Source organism: Sesamum indicum, linkage group LG9 (genome assembly GCF_000512975.1).
Source record: "Sesamum indicum cultivar Zhongzhi No. 13 linkage group LG9, S_indicum_v1.0, whole genome shotgun sequence".
NCBI lineage: Eukaryota > Viridiplantae > Streptophyta > Magnoliopsida > Lamiales > Pedaliaceae > Sesamum > Sesamum indicum.
The window spans coordinates 2505340-2522062 of NC_026153.1; the positions used below are offsets into that span (position 1 = coordinate 2505340).

The window sequence follows — 16723 nt, forward strand, 5'->3', positions numbered from 1 at the left end:
CCCTTGTCCAAAATTGTATCTCGGCTTCAATCCTCTTTGGTTGAGTCTAATTGTCAAGGACTGCTTTCAGGGTGTAGCGTGCTTCTTGCAGCAGATCCTGAGCAAACTGAACTGTTTAACCATGCATGTTTTGGTCGTCCCATTATTACCTCAGAGAAGGATAAGCAATGGTTTCAATTAAGTCTCGAGGAAGCTCTTTACTTATGCTCTGTGATGAAATGCATCAAAATTGTTGGTGACGATAAGTGCGTAAAAGATGAGGAACAGTTGTGGCACTACATGACGTCCAAGAGGGCTTGTTTCCCAATTTTGTTCAAAGCATATTCTCATCTTCGCATGAAGAACTGGGTGGTGAGGGCAGGATCTCAGTATGGCGTTGACTTTGTTGCATATCGTCATCATCCAGCTCTAGTGCACTCTGAATATGCGGTTCTCGTCTTATCCGATGAAGAGGGAGACAGAAGCGCCCGGCTGAGGGTTTGGTCCGATTTTCATTGTACACTTCGACTTTGTGGTAGTGTTGCAAAAACTTTGTTGGTTCTTCACGTCAGCAAAAATGGTAATGGTGCTATGTCTTCTTCAAGTTTGGAGCATTACTGTGTTGAGGAGAGGATTGTCACCAGGTGGAATCCCGAGCAAAGCCGCGAGAACCAAGCAATTGTACAGAAGAAGTTATGCAAGTCATGAACTTAGTTCTCTATGTTATGCAATTCCGGATCTGTTGTAAGATTACCTTACCCTGTAAACACATGGAGATCATTACAAAAAGCTCCCTCGAGGCTTAAATACAGGTGAAGTCTTTTACTTTTCTGAAATTACATCTACCTCCCCAAGCTGCATGTTAGAATTGAATTTAGTCAGATTGTAAACACTTGCAGAAAATATGACAAGAAGGTAACTGTAAAACAAAAGAGTCACGTGGTTTGGAGAATTCTTTTCCGTACACACGGTTCAAGATTGATTCTTACTGAATTGTTTCGAGAAAATTTAGTTGAATCTGGGATCACCAGATTTAGATGTAATATTGGGACAGAATTCGCACTCGAATACAACCAATACTCTGTGGGAGGTGGATGTAATCCTGGAAGACCAAACGTTTGGTTTTTGTAATTATATTGAAAGCATAGGATTTGTCACAATTCATGTAAAGCATGATTGATCACATGCATGCTTTTCTCCATCCCTTTATGCAACACTGTCGTTTTGCTGAGCACTATAGTATAGTATGATATTATCTTTTCAAGCCGAGAGCTTTGTATTGTTAGTTTCTTTATTTAGTGGGTGACTCCACTCCTCAATTTAACTCAATTTGTTTGTAGTTGTGCTTCTAATACATAATGAAAAGCAACAATTATTACAATAAGTGCGTTTTGTAATAGCACTTAAAAAGCAATTAGTAAGCCAAAGTCATTTATGAAATATATAGGGATTGGAAATTGGAGATGCACATTTGCTGTTAATGGAGGGACAAATATGTTGTTTTGTTCTTTTTGGTGATCTTTTTTCTTAAAAAAAAAAATATTGATAAAAAGTGAAAATAACTATTCAAATATTAGGTTAGTTCTTGGGATTTGACTGTTTTATGTTGAACGGAATTATGATTATTCCTTGAAAATATTATACATTTATATTACCAAAAAAAGTTTAAATTATACATATATATTTGATTTTGGGTTACAAAAATGCAGAATCAGAAGGGAAGCCCACTCTTTATCAGAGCCAGGTTTCGATCCTGGGACCTGTGGGTTATGGGCCCACCACGCTTCCGCTGCGCCACTCTGATTTTTGTTGAAGTTCTATCCGTTAAAAGCTACCTGTATCGTAATCTCCTCCTTACTTTTATAAAAAGGATAATCATATATTAAGTCAACATCTTAATCAATATATCCATAAATAATAATCACATTACAATAAGTAATAAAAAATATATTACAAAATTACTCACCATATCTAAATTCCAATCACATTTATTTATTTTTTTATCTTTATTCAATTTCAAATCTAATACTAACTTGAGCGGCAGAGTGTTAACGTCTTTTTTGCAGGTCGTCCATCGGCCCAAACATTGAACAATAGTTCATATCCATTGAACTCGTGCATTTTTTGAACGCATCACATTTTATTTTTTAAAATTAATATTTAATTTAATTATAATTATAATTTTTAATTTAAAAAAAAAAAACAATATCAATCACCTATTAATATAAAGCCAATCTTTTAACATCAAAATATGATGATCTGCGTCAAAATCCAACCCCCACCATATCACCCCACTTCCCCGGATCCATGTCCAATTTCGGATCCTCTTGCACATGCAATTGCTTATATTACATAACTACAACACAAAATGAATCTATTTTAACAAGTAAACATGCCACCTTTCTTGGAGTATAAAAAACACCCCATGCATTTCCCACCACTTTTCCATGTGGCCTGTCACTTTCTTCACTAACTTCCCCAAAAACCCACACATCAAAGTAAAATAAAATCCATTTCTATTTTCTATTCTATTTAATATACAGATGTGATGTGTGTAAAAATTAAATTATCTATTTCATTTAAAAAGAAAATTATATTTATAGACTATTGATATACATGGTTCAAGGAAATTTGACTCAAGGAAGAGCAAAAAGGCCCAAGGTTCTTCATTGGCAATTTAAAAGCTCGTGGGGGGTGATTATCCAAAATATTAGTGGGTTTAGCTCAAGAATGTGGTCCAACAAGTGGTGACCGACCCAAGATCCATATTTAAATGCTCCCACATGGCGTACACCTGAACCGTCAAGTGTACCTTATAAACAACATGGAAGACACATGTCAAGAGAGATTCCCTAAAAACTTCATACTCTTGGATAAGAAGGACTCCTTGCGGATTAGGAGTCCTCGTCTATGAAGGATCCCCTCAATGTGGAGAATGACTTGCATCAATAAGATTAACAGAAGACAAGATTGTGGCTTACCCAACAATTTTTATCTATTCTGCCCAAGAATAGGTCACACGTGCATAATCCCAACGAATGAGACACCCCTTAAAAATATAGGTTTGATCCCTAGGCAATGGATGCCTTCCAAATGCTGGAATATTGGTGTCAACTCTAAATTTGCCTTCTCATTTGCACTCTTAACACGATTCTCATTACAATTTATATTTCGTAATTATTTTATTTTAAACCTAATACTAACTTGAACATCGAAGTGTTAACGTGTTTGCTTTTGTAAAATTTCATTTCTCAAGTTTTTCTATTTCTTGGCCCAAGTCCAAACTCATCAGACCCATACTATTTTCGTACACATCATATATATATATATAGATATTAAATGAGATTGAAAATACAATAAGATTTGAAATAAAAAATCGAACCGAAATAAGATGCAAGAAGCAATTACAAAATATACAAAAGGCAAATTTTTCTTTAAAAGAGAGTCAAGAGAACCACAGCAATTACAAGTCCCTTTTCCATCTACTAAAAACTAAACAAACTGCAATTCCCACACTGTGCTTGAAAATGATCTTAAAATTTCAATAATTCATTCCTCTGGTGAAAGCTTCTAAAAATGTATCCTGCTGGGCTGTGCCTTCTCCATCCGGGTCTCGCCGTAAGGCTCGTCATTGTCGATCCGTTTGTTGTGCCTGAAAGCTGCGCAGGCAACGACGTACAGTATAACGAGGAGGATCAGTATGACGATATTGATGACTGAGACTTTCCTCCAGCTCTTCTTCAAGCTGGCTAACACGCCGGCTTTACAAGAGTCGCAGTTGTAGCATAGTTGTTCTTGGTCGTTGCTCCACCGCAAGCAATCGGGGTCGCTTCCCACGAGTCCACCTCCGGGGTTCCAGACTGTCTCGTTTATGTACGTGAAGCCACATGATGTGGGGGGTTTGCAACATCCGGACTACATAAACCATGGGTTAAGACTTTCGTTAGCGAAAAACAAGTAATACATCCATGACCATGAATCAAGAATTTGGATTTGAGAGAAAGAACTGCAGAAAGACGCCAAATCACTCCATATCATATGAATCTACTATTTCGACTCCAAAAGGCCCTAAAACGAGAGCTCAAGATTCCAGATCCATTGCATCATGAAATTTTCAATTAAGCTCAATGGATTGACCATTATAAAATTCTAAAATCTTTAATCGCATATCCATCAAATTTAAACACAACCTTAGATCAGATGATACAAGTATTTTTAGGAGCTAAATCCCTATCGACGACTTTCAAACCAAGGGAATAAACGCAAAGTGCATCAAAACATGAGATAAGCCAAAATACTATGACCTGCTTTTCAAACACCATATAAAGAAACATAAGAAATAAAGGTCTGGCATACTTTTAACTTGATTCCTTAGCTCACCCAAATCAATTATTGATCTTTCAAAACTCAATAAAGTAAGAAAGCCAATCAACCAGTTTCATCATCAAAGTCATCCTCACCAAACCAACCTTTTAAAAAATCTATACTGCAGTTTCTCAGGTGTTACATCATAGATATTTCTACAATTCTAATAACTTAAACACACAATTAAGTCAAATCATTCTGAATATATTACATACCTTAGTCACATATATCTTCGCCAAAAAACAGTTGCTAAGCATTTAAAACGTTATTAAGTTGTACTGAAAAGGGGCTGAAAACATAAAGCCCCACACATCAGCAACTAGAATATCCTAGAACCCGCTAAGAAAACTCCCAAATTATTACCAAAGCCTGCTCTTGATCAATTTCAAGGAAAAATCCTAGTAGTACACAACATGGTGTACACAGAGTGCAGCCCATCCCTAAAATACAGAAAAGTTGACCTCAAAACAATAGAAAAATAAGCAATAGAACTGACAGCCTATCTTCATCCTTATAGAATTAAATACCAAGAAAATATCCTCAGTCATCACTCATCAGATGATTAATATGTAATAAGAGGACCTATCTGTTAAGTCAGACCATGTGAAGAAGTATGGAGCACGTCACTGGCAATTACTCATCAATGCTTGCGAAAAAGGCCCATGTCATGAAAACTTCCCTTACTAAGAAAAGAGTACTTGAAATGTATACAAAAGAAAAGGGAAGTCTTTTTGGCTTCTGGCAGCTGAGGAAAGACACATGCTGAATTTACAAGAAACCATTCTAAGTTACAGCAAAGAAAAAGGAACCAAGAGGACTAAGAACAGTGCTGAAATGTTGCTATCTATCCTTTTTCATTACAAGAAGCAAGCAAGTAAAGAAAAGCCGAAAATGGAGGATTCTTGAAGTAAAGAGGATTTTCACCGAAAAGCTCATCCATCCATCCACAGACTCCAATGAAAACGTTCAATAAAAGAATTCTACTTTATTCATGAATGTAAAGAAAAAACCAGCATCTTCTTCTGAAGATCAACTGAGTCTGAGTGCCCATCATTAAAAACGACAAGGAAAAGTGGTTTTCATGTCTCAATATTGCAGGATAAAGGCTGAAACTTTGAAAAGATGACTCTATTCACATAATCAGACAGAAAACTATGGAGAGCCCAGGTGTTCCCCTATCATTTCTCTCAACTTTATCCATCATTTTTTCTATAAAGTGAATGATTGTTTCATTGACTCTGAACTGCCAATCCCTTTTGGTAAAATTCCGGGTTTATCTATTAATCACAAGCATTAATTGAAAAACAGTGTTTAAATTTGAAGTCCAAAGACAGTTCTTTTTTGAGCTGCTCCAAAGTTGTAACTTTTTTGAAGAGTGTTGGCAGCTTTTGGGCACTCACTATATCAATTAGATGAACAATAAAGAGTGAAAAAACAAAGTAAGCTGAAAATTAGAGAAAAAAATCACTTTGTATTTACCTCAATAGGACTGAGTTTTCTGAGGTAGAACATCTCGGCGGACTCAGGAACACCCGCAAAAGTCCTGCCCATCTTCCGACACACATGAGAGTCCCTTATGCAAGAACTGATCTTACTCCAGTAGCTCTCACTCGCCACCCGATCCGCGAGCCAAGTACCTGAGTAATCCCGGAGCGAGTAGTCGAGGTAAACCCGGTTCAGGACGGGCTGGCCTGAGCCCTTGTCGGTAACGGCGTAGGCAAAGATGACGAAGCCTATGAGGGCGGCGACGATAAAGAACATGGCCCACAGGTAGAGGTACATGAGGAAGTTGTTGCGGTAGCAAGCGCCGGCGAAGCCGGCAAGGGAGACGACCATTATGGCAACGCCGATGATGATGACTGGCCACTGGAGGAACTTCATGCAGTCGGTGTTGTTGGCACGGCTGCTCAGCCATATGCCGCCGCCTAGGATGGGGATTGAAAGGAGGAAAGTGAGGAAGTTAAGGAAGCCGATTAGGTGGTTGCTGGTTCTCATGGTGCTGCGGGGGGGTTGAGGAAGTTTTTGAATTTCTTGTTTCTGTTTGTGCAAGTTTACTGTAATGTACTGATGTATGTTTCTTGGGAGGAGATATGTATGTGTGTGTATATATATAGGGTGTGTAATAAAGGTTTTGGGAAAATTAGATACTTTGGTTCGAGTGTTTGTAGCGTGGCTCAGTTTTCTTAATGTGATTGACTAAACTACCCTCCACAAATTGGGTGACTCCTTCATCTTTTGTTCATGTTTCTTAGTAGGTCAAGCTTTAAATCCACTTGCATTTATGATCTTATTAGTAATCAATTTAAGCAAAGCCGGGATAGGTAAATCTTTAAAAAAGAAAAAGATTTGTATTTAGATTTGAAAAATAAATATAATTGACCGATAACGAATTAAAATCAATTAATAAGAGTTGATTGAGTTTGATTAATTAAATTTAACAAACCAAATATTTTGATCGTTAAACTTTCAAATTCTATTTAAGCTCGATTCTATTAACATAAATACAATAAAATTTATTCGAAAATATGAAATTGATCGAGCTCGATTCATATTTAATTCGATTAAATGAACTCAATTCAATCAATAAATAAATTAAAATTGCATAGATTTTTAAAATCGATAATAATTCAAACACGTTTGGAGGTCAAAGTAGTAAAGCAAAAGATGAGAGGAATTATTTAAAATCAAGAAAACAACAAATAGTGTGGATTTCATAAATATGAATATGGTGGTTGCATTACACACTCATAGCTTAGATACTTTTGGAGCCCAGCAAACCCACCACAATAAATAACTTTATTTTTTCCTTTTTAATTGTTCTAAATAATTTGTTAATAATATTTTGGTATATAGATAAGTCATTTTCTCTTCCCTTTTCTCGTTTAATTTGTTGTCCTAAGTTCTGTTGTTTCTTAAACTGTAATTAAATAATTACACCAACATTTTAATAAATTAAACAATATATTAGTTCAATAAATTCATTAATATAACTAAAATAATAAGATAAATTATAATATTTACAGATCTACATAAAATGTGACAAATACACATACATAATACATCCCATGAAATTTAAATCAATAGTCTTAAATATATTCATAAAATTTTAACCATAATTATTAAACTAAAACATCATTGGTTAATTAATCCAAAGTTCTGAAAGTAACAAAAAGTTAAAAGCCATTCCCCACTCATGACTCGGGAATCTTCTGCTCTCAATTTATTAATCTAACACTAATATCCCTAATAAAATCAAGTTTAGCTCAATTAATTATTGTGATTATCTGCTAACCATTTCTTAGAAAAAAAGATGGCAGGTACCATAAATGTCTTGTTATCTCAAGGTTGGGGTTTTACCAACAATTTTGAAATCATATGCTTCAAAACATATGTATTTATGTATGAATATTTATCTCAATTTATTATAATTTATATAATTATATTTTATTATATTGATCGTATTATTTAATTTATTAAAATATTAATATAATTCGTGTAATTATAACTTGTAAAAAAAAAAAAAGGAAAGGTGAGAAGTAGTTGGTGGAATTATTATGAAGAGTTGAACATAAAGAGTGAAAAGTTGTAGCGTTACTTTTTGTTTTTTGGTGGAAATAAATAATAGAAAAGAATTATGATTTAACAGTAGCAAAAATTGAAAATAAAAATTAAAAATAAAACTAAATTGAAGTTGAAGTGATGGAAAAACAATTCATATTTATAATTTATTAATAAGCTGTAGAAGTTGGTGAAGAGTTGTTTATGTCTTTTGGCTTACATCAATTTAATAAAAATAGTTGAAAAATAGAAATTGTAAAATAAAAATACTAATTTTGATTTATTTTTAAAAATAAGTTAATAAGCGCTTGCAAACACCCTCTTAGTCGAGCCCCAATATCATGATTTTTTTTACATAATTAATCAATTTATTTATTAATTAAATTGAGATCAAAAGTAATATTTAAATGAAGAGAGAGAGAGAAAGAGAGAGAGAGAGAGGATTCAAAATTAGGAATCAGAGTTTTGTGAATTGATTTTATTGAAATGTGAAATAATTTAATTTGTTAATTTACATAATTAAAGGCTGGAAATATTATTAAATAATAAAATTGTAGAGGAAGCAGAGTCATTTATGGCCCACAAGAGATTAATAATCTAATGTGCAGACAAATTTCCATATGCCAAAACGGTCAACTGGTCGGTGGTTATGACGAGTGGTCCCCCTGCCTTACATTAATACCCCTAAACTATAACCTAAATTACATCAACATCCTTCAATTTACTCATGATTTGTTATAATTACACATAAATTTTTTATAATTTATTTAATTATATATTCACATAACAAACAAACAACATATTTTAACAAGACAAGTAATGGGGCAGGCCAGTAATGGGCTTCTAAACATCATCTAATGGGCCTATTGGGCCAGATGTAGCAGGCCCTTTGAGCAGATGAGGAAGGCATGAACTGAAAATGAAACCCATTTAACCCTTAAATTTAATCCATACTCAAAATTTGGAAAAGGATTCTTAGTGGCAAATATTTATTTTTAATTTTGTTTAGATTCTGGTGTGAAAAGAGAATATATAAAATTGTAATGTTAAATTAATATATTTTTAATACGTATAAAAGGATATATTTTCACTGGCCTTAAATAGCTGTTTGGTTAAACTTTTCCATAGTAAGCTACAATTCAATGATTTGAATTCCATCTGACGAAGTGGAAGCAGAGACGCGCGGCGTGGCGAGGACTTGAAGAAGATGATGATGATGATGCTGTTGCTCTTGATCTTTTTTTTCTCTTTTTTTGAATTTTATATTTTATAAATTTTAACATATGAATTAAATTAATTATGTGTTTTTATATTTAATAAATATATTAAATATTAAAATTTTATTTATTTTAATTTATATAAATAATATAATTTATTTGTTGTAATTCACATAAATAATTTTAAAATATTATTCAAGACAAAATACCTTAACTAATATTATTTAGGAAAAAATATCATGTAAAATTATTTACTATAATTTATATAAACAATATAGTTTCATAATATATTCAACAGAAAAACAAATTAACTAATAATATTATAGGACAAAAATCATGTATTTCAATTCTAAAAACATATAAATATTAAATTAGTCCTGAATATTTGATACTTTCATATGTAAAAAATGTATAATGATGTAATAATATTTTTTACATATAAATATTATATGAATAATAATTGTTTAGTATTTGTAATAAAATATGAGAAAAAGTAAAGAATTAATCAAAAAAATAAAGTGGGAATATAAGCATAAATATCAGAATACATTGGTGGGCGGTAGAATAACAGTCTCCTCTTTCTTCTCTTCTTTCCTTTTTTTCTGATTTCATTCTTCCACCATCTCCATGGAATAATACACTTCCACGTCAGGGAATAGCAACATTTCTCCCCAACTTCTGATTGAGTAAGTTTGGCAATTCCACATTTTCAGTCTTGTTAGTTTCTGTGTATATATATGTATCTTCGCCTCTTCTGAAGAACATTAAACTGAAAACTACAGAAATCAAAATTTCTTTCTTGATTCTTGCTCTACAGTTTTCAATGAGCACTCTTCCCTCTCCTTCCATCGTTTCCGCTCAAGATTTTACATGGTATCAGAGCCATCTTTGATGGTCTCTGATTAACCCAAACAAGAAACTCCATAAATCGATTTATTGATTTCAAGAATTGAAGGTGACAATGGCAGAGGACCCTGAGGTTCTGAAATTACAGCCAGGAGACAATCCAAGATTCACTCAATTTCTTGTTTTTTCGAGTCCTCAAGTACGTGGGTGGGGTTGTCTGGAGTTTCTCAAAAAATGACTCGTGAATTCATCATCTTGTGTTCCTGGCTTCTTGGCATTCAGAGAGGTGGCATTCGGAGAGGTCACCCCGTTTTCTTATTTTCAGATTTTGATTCTTGATATGGTACAACTGATTACTCTTCTTCTGAATTCTTGTGTTGACTTTGGAAAATGGATTGGGTTGCCTTCACTAGAAAATTACAATTATTTAGGAAAAAAATTTATGACAAAAATTGCCTGTCCATGCAAGTAACTCTGCGGTATTGTGTTTCAGGAAAAGGCGGAGACAGTGGAAGACGAAAATGAGCATGGAGAGGAAGAAAGAGATGGAAAGAGGTTGCGTATTGAAGAGGGTGAGTTAAGTGAAAAGGAGGAGAAGGAGCAACAAGAAGCAAAGAAAATTAGAATTGAGGAGGGTGAACTTAGCGATGAAGGATTATTGAGGGCTGTAAGATCACTATCGCCGTCATCTTTGTCATCGGTTGAGCTGGAAAGTGAAATTGAAGCTGCACCATCACCTCCCAAAGAGAATAATATAGTTGTAGGCAACAACAAAAATGATGGAAAACGTAGCACTAAGAATAGACAGTTGCCTTGGAGGATTGAGTCGGTGATGTTCAGTCGGATTCCTCCTGAGTTGTTGTTTCACATCCTCAAATTTCTCTCTTCTGAGTTATCTGGATTTGTCCAATATTTTGCACAATGTGTGTGTGTGTGTGTTTCAACCTGGGGTTTGTTGTTTTTTGTTGAGTGGTTTTTTATTGACATAGTTTATACTTTTCTTATAATGGAACTGCAGGACCTTGTTTCTTGCTCAATGATTTGTAGATTCCTAAATTTTGCCTCTGCGGACGAATCCTTGTGGTGTCGCCTGTTAGTACTCTTTCCTCTGCTCCCTTCACCAGCCCCAACCACCCCATACATAAACTAAAAGAAGTAAAAAGAAAAAGAAAAATAAAAACAGAGCCTGGTCCAACAGAGGGGATTTCTTACCTTTCTACTAATGCTTTTTTCGTGCATGATTATTGCTGTTGTGACATCTTTTTCATGTTCTGCTTGGTCGTATTGCACTTGTATGTTGATGAACAATCTGATAAGACACTCCCTTTCTGCTGTTTTCCATGGGCAGCTATGTCTGGTCTGTGCATCCTAGAAACTTGCAATCGTCTACATATATATTTTCATCTATGAACTTCGAATGAGAAAATTTATAAATATTTGCTGCTTGTAGATATTGTATGCGGTGGGGTCTATTGCCACCTAAAAGGCCGCGTGAATGTGCTTGGAAGAAGCTTTACATCCAGGCAAGTTTGGTTTCTAAGTTTTAAGTTCTGTCATTTTTTAACAAAGAAAAATTACAATGTGAAAATGCTATATCTTATCTTAACCCTTCATAAATGGAGGAGTGTGTTGTCACATACTGTTTGTTTGTCTTTTTCGACTTTCCGGAACCCAATTTGCTTTCACGTACTTGTCTTTCTATTGAATTGGATAGTTCACATTGAGAAATCTTTAACTCACGTTTTTGGCTTGCTTTTGCTTTGTCTCGGCAACTTTAGAGTTTTTAAAATCTCTATTTTCTATCAGTTTTGTGGATGTGACCTCCTTTTCTTTTGAATTTATTATATTTATAGCTATGAAATGATTTTGTGGTCGGAAAATGTCAATTATTTCGCCTATAGCTGATCATGGTTAATGCAGCTCCCTTTCTATGGTTTCATTGTCATGCCACTCTTGGTCCTTGTTGAAATCTTTGGAAAGGTCTGTTGGTAACGAAATCAACGATCTATTTTAGGAGCAGTAAGTAATGTATATGCTTTTCCTAGTATTATCTTTGATACCAATCAATTTCATAATGTATATGCTTTTCCTAGTATTATCTTTGATACCAATCAATTTCACCTATGTGGGTCTTGATGCATAACTGTGATTCTCTGAAATCTAAGTGCCATCCTCCACTCTGTTTCTTGTATTTGAGCTTTACTTTAAGAGATCTTAACTCGACTGTGATGAAACTTCGTAAACCAATTGCTAGTCCCCTAGTTTATGAACCCACAGAATTATTTTTGTGATGTGCATCCAAAAAGGTTTCTTCCTTATGCAGTATCTGTTGCTTATGCCTTTCAAAAAGTGCCTGAATGATTTATCGATGTTCTTTTCTTCCGTGTGTTAGTTTTTACATAATTCTGTTGCTTATGCCTTTCAAAGAATGCCAGAACTGTACTATGGAGGCTATTTCTTTGCGCCAAACGCATGTAGCATACAATTATAAAAGGGTTTCACCTTACTTGGTATATCATTTTTTAGTAATACATGTGACATGCATTTATTTGGTTCTTCACGTGAAGCATTAGTTAGTATATAACATCCAATGTATTTGATTATACAAGTCAAGCATACAAGTATAGGTGATCTATAATCGTTTATTGAAACACAGAGGGGCTAGAATATATTGGTTGGCAAGTTATGTGCGAACTAAATGGCTTCGTTTCATTAAGCATAGTGTTGAAAACAAAAGGTTTAATTCGGATTTAAACGCTCAACTGAAACACACGTTGGTTGCTAAAAGTATGCATTTTGACGACATTCTAGAACCTAATGGTAGTTGTATCTTCATCTTTCTTTCTTCATGTTTCTAACGAAAGGTAACCAGTGCTCAATTAATTCTTCTCTCCTGATTTTTTCCCCATATTTTTAAATCGAGAAAGGTTGAAACTATTGATTTTACACTTTGTAAACTACAAAACTCGAATTTACTGCACTAATTTCTGTGGAAATCCCTCACTGTCACCATTTTGATTTGGAAATAATGGGATCATTGAATTTTGAGGTTGCTCAAAATGTGGAGGATGCAAGCATTGGGTTGAGACTTAAATTGGAGAACAAACCTCCTCTCTCTTTGTGGACTTATTCCTTATTCATTTATTGAGTTGGGTTTTCTTCATGTGGTGGTTTCAAAATTTTTTGTTGTTATACATTTATTATCCTTGTGTGATTTTACAGAAACCACATTCGTTTATGTTATTAACATCATCATCTTTGCAGGTGTATCATAGAAAAATATGTTGGAAAATTTATATTATACAACAACGAATTATTTGATTGGTGAACCTTGAAAATAAAATGCTATATGCTAAAATGTTGAATGGTTGTCTAGATGCCAAATTTAAATTTCTCTTCCAAGATGAGTAATTTTTTGTGAATATTTGTAATTTCAGTTTTTGTTAAATGATTTTTAAGGAACACAAACTTTTGGTAACTTAATAAATATTAACATGTAGAACTTTTTTCCTTTTTATTATTAAAATGGAGAACTTGTTTTCTTTTTATTATTAAAATGAAGAACTTTTTTTCTCTTTATTTATGTTACCCACAATTTAGTTTTCTTTTTTACTCAAAGATTTGTTCTCTCATACCAAATGTTTTTTTTGTTACCCAATGAAGTTTTCAAAATCGGTATGAAGTGTGTACTAATTTTTCTTCAAAGAAAACGAAGTATAAATGGACAAAGTTTGGAATGTATTTAATCATTATTCATCTACTTGCTTTTTGAAAATGCATGAAATGTCGTAATTTTTCACTTCCTGATAATTGTGTTAAATTTTTAATTTTTGTAACTAATAACTCATTTAAAATATTTTTTTAGTTCTTTGAAAAACTTAAGATGCACGTCGTTTCCTATTTTTGAAAAAATGGATTGATGTAAAATATACTTTTTGATTTTCAAAGAAGTGCATAATTAATTTTTCTTGTGATAAATGATAACAAAAGGCATGTATTATTAATGATTGTACTTGTCAAGATACTGAAAAAGCTTTTTAAGATACGTAGTCACAGGTATTATGAAAATAATAAATATACTTGGCATCTAGACAAATATTCATCAATTTAGTATGTGCTATTTTATTTTCTAAGTTCACAAGTGAATTGATTTGTGGTTGTATAATAACAATATTCCAATAAATTTTGCTGTGATGCACCTATAAAGTCCAGATGTCAATAATGTAAACAAATATGGCGATTTTGTAAAATTTGTACAAGAATCATAAATGTTATGACAGACAAAAAGTTTTGAGACAACAACATGGGAACCTAACACAATTTATGAATCAAGAATAAATCAACAAAAATAGTGGAGGATGATCTCCCGTGTAGGCCTCAACTCTAATGTCTCCCGCATCCAACACATTTAAAGTTGTCTCAAAATTCATAATCCTATGTCTTCCAAATGAGAATGGTGAGAATGTGAAGGTTCTGTAGAAATTAGTTACACATCGAGTTCTTGTAGTGTACAAAGAAAAATCCAATGGTTTTGTCATTTCTTGAATTTTAAATATGGGGAAAAAATTTGTAGAGGGAATGGATAGGGACAACGGTTGCTTTTTTGTTAGAAAATGACAATGGGGAAGAGAGAGATACACTACTTTGGTTCTAAATGATGTTAAAATGCATTTTTTTAAGCAATCAAAGTGAAGTAGTTTTAGTTCAGTGTTTAAATTCATATTTTGACCTTTAGTTTCCAGCACTATTCTTAGTGAGACGATGTTATTTAGATAAGCATAGAACTGAAAAACCAAATATAGACTCTAGCGCCTTGAGGTTTAATAAACGAGTATGGATAGACCATAGATTTCATGTTACAATTGCGTTGTGTATTACTTATAAAGACTCGTCCATTTGTTTTCTTCAGGTTGACATTAGAACAAAGGAAGCATGGTTTAAGCTAATATCGGTCATCGACTAATGTAGTCGAAGTGGCGTATCATACGACACCATTGAAGTTGATATCAACAAAAGAGTTCACCCGACGAACCTATCTTGGACTTGTTTCATAGCGACGGTCTCAGATTGTCTTCCGAATATGTCTAATGGGTTTTAGAAGATTTTTTTTTAAATGTAAATTAGCACTCGTTGTTTATAGAATTTCAGCATTCTTTGTATGATATGAAAGATTGTACTTGTATTTTACCTAAAGCAATAAAGACTGTTATTCGTTTTATGTCCAAAGAAGTAAAATTTTTAAATTTTGTACATTTCCTGATTTCTATGAACTAGTAAAATGCAAGTGCATTGTTGTTAAATATAAACTTTTTTAGAAATATTTAATTTATATTGAATGGCAATAACAGAAAATTCAATAAAATTGAGAAATATTTTAATTTTTTACAAGGTATGAATATAAAATAACATTATAGAAAATACATAAGTTTTTAATTGTACGGTTTATATATGTTTCACAATATTGAATGATAAAAAAGCTTGTTTACTTTTATTCGTTTGGAAGTACCATCAGCATGGGGGCATGAAGAAATCCGAGATTCGAAAAATACATCTTTAATGCTTTCTTTGTTTTATATATCTTATTTAACATGAGTTAAAAGTAAAGAAATTTATAGTAGAATAATACGAGTTCCTTTTTCATCTATATGTTTGTCAACTCTATCTAGCACACGTCTGTAGTGGACGCATATTGATGTGTCAAGTTTGTAAAATACATTTTCAATATTATAATTATTTTATTTATATATTTTGTTAATCTATTTTCACAAAGAGTAAGAAACTAGAGAAAATTGTAGTAAAAAATACGAGCTTTTTAAATCTCTGTTTTTAACACCACTATCAGAACACCCTTTGTTTAAGGTATGTTGGTGTGTGAAGTTCGAAAAATACATATTTGACTCTCTAGTCTTTTGTATTGTTGAATTTATTTGATTTATTTTTGCTAAGCAGGATAAAAAGTAGGGAAAAGTATTATTTTAGTCCTGCTAAGTATGCTTAATTTTAATTTTAATCCAATAACTATGTCTATTTTTGTTTAGGTCCAGTAACTTATGAAATTACTTACTTTTAGTCCTCTGACAGATTTTCGAATAATTTTACCCCCATAAGTGTATATGAACTAAAATTACCTATGAACAATTTTACCCCAACTGTTCAGGCAAATGCATTGAATAAGTACTATTACTATGCGGCTAGGGGCTAGGTGTGTTTGATCCCGCCGAAGTGTTTGTGCGTGTGCGTGCAAACCTCGAGTGCAAATATGCAAATAAAAAAGATTTGGAGGGCCTGTTTGTAATTCAAAAAGTTGGACATGTGGTTTCGAGCTTGGAGTTGGGCTAAACCAAAGAAATTTTTAAATTTTAAGTTGATTACATATGAATTAGGATGGTGATTGATGAAACTGATCGCTTTTTAATCATTATAATTTAACCTATTTCTAGTCTACACGATCTATTTACATTTTTTTTCATTATAAATTGATAATATGTTTTATATTTCACTTCAAATGTACATTTTATGTAGAAAATATTATTTTAAATATATAAATAATATATTTTTTATATACATAATTATTTGTATACATACACGTACAATAAGATATAAAGCACACTACTAAATCTAAAATAATAGTTTAGGTACGAGTGTTTTTTAGATATGGGTTTGGATAAAGTAAGATTGTACCCATTGACAGTACTCTTTTCGCTTCTTGCTTTTCTTCACTTTTTTCTATGTACAAGACGGCATTGTTAGCTCCGCTA

General features: G+C 32.9%; 3 protein-coding genes and 1 non-coding gene across 9 annotated transcripts in view; 2 read left to right on the top strand and 2 right to left on the bottom strand.

Annotated features, from left to right (window-relative positions):
- The window catches only part of LOC105170333 (tRNA-splicing endonuclease subunit Sen2-2), a gene marked incomplete in the record, with an annotated part of 2718 nt that extends 1408 nt beyond the window's left edge, over positions 1–1310 (top strand). The window contains 1 exon segment of the mRNA XM_011091054.2: positions 1–1310. Within this exon segment, the coding sequence (XP_011089356.1) occupies positions 1–687 (687 nt within the window).
- Positions 1712–1783, bottom strand: TRNAM-CAU. The gene has a single exon. It is a non-coding gene; the product is annotated as a tRNA-Met (tRNA).
- LOC105170334 (tetraspanin-3-like) lies at positions 3392–6501 on the bottom strand. Its single transcript, XM_011091055.2, has 2 exons — positions 5824–6501; positions 3392–3894 (listed from the first exon to the last, which is right to left on the bottom strand). The coding sequence occupies exons 1-2, from the start codon at positions 6337–6339 to the stop codon at positions 3550–3552; spliced, it is 861 nt and encodes a 286-aa protein (XP_011089357.1). The 5' UTR covers positions 6340–6501; the 3' UTR covers positions 3392–3549.
- Positions 9656–15185, top strand: LOC105170335 (F-box protein SKIP31-like). Of its 6 annotated transcripts, XM_011091059.2 has the most exons (6): positions 9656–9805; positions 9937–10308; positions 10459–10794; positions 10984–11057; positions 11416–11488; positions 14875–15185. In XM_011091059.2, the coding sequence occupies exons 2-6, from the start codon at positions 10306–10308 to the stop codon at positions 14926–14928; spliced, it is 540 nt and encodes a 179-aa protein (XP_011089361.1). In that variant the 5' UTR covers positions 9656–9805; positions 9937–10305; the 3' UTR covers positions 14929–15185. The 6 variants fall into 6 exon arrangements, 3 of the variants coding, with proteins under 3 accessions (XP_011089361.1, XP_011089358.1, XP_011089360.1); XR_002287844.1 differs by lacking the exon at positions 14875–15185 and having other exon boundaries at positions 10459–10888; positions 11416–11492; XM_011091056.2 differs by having other exon boundaries at positions 10459–11057.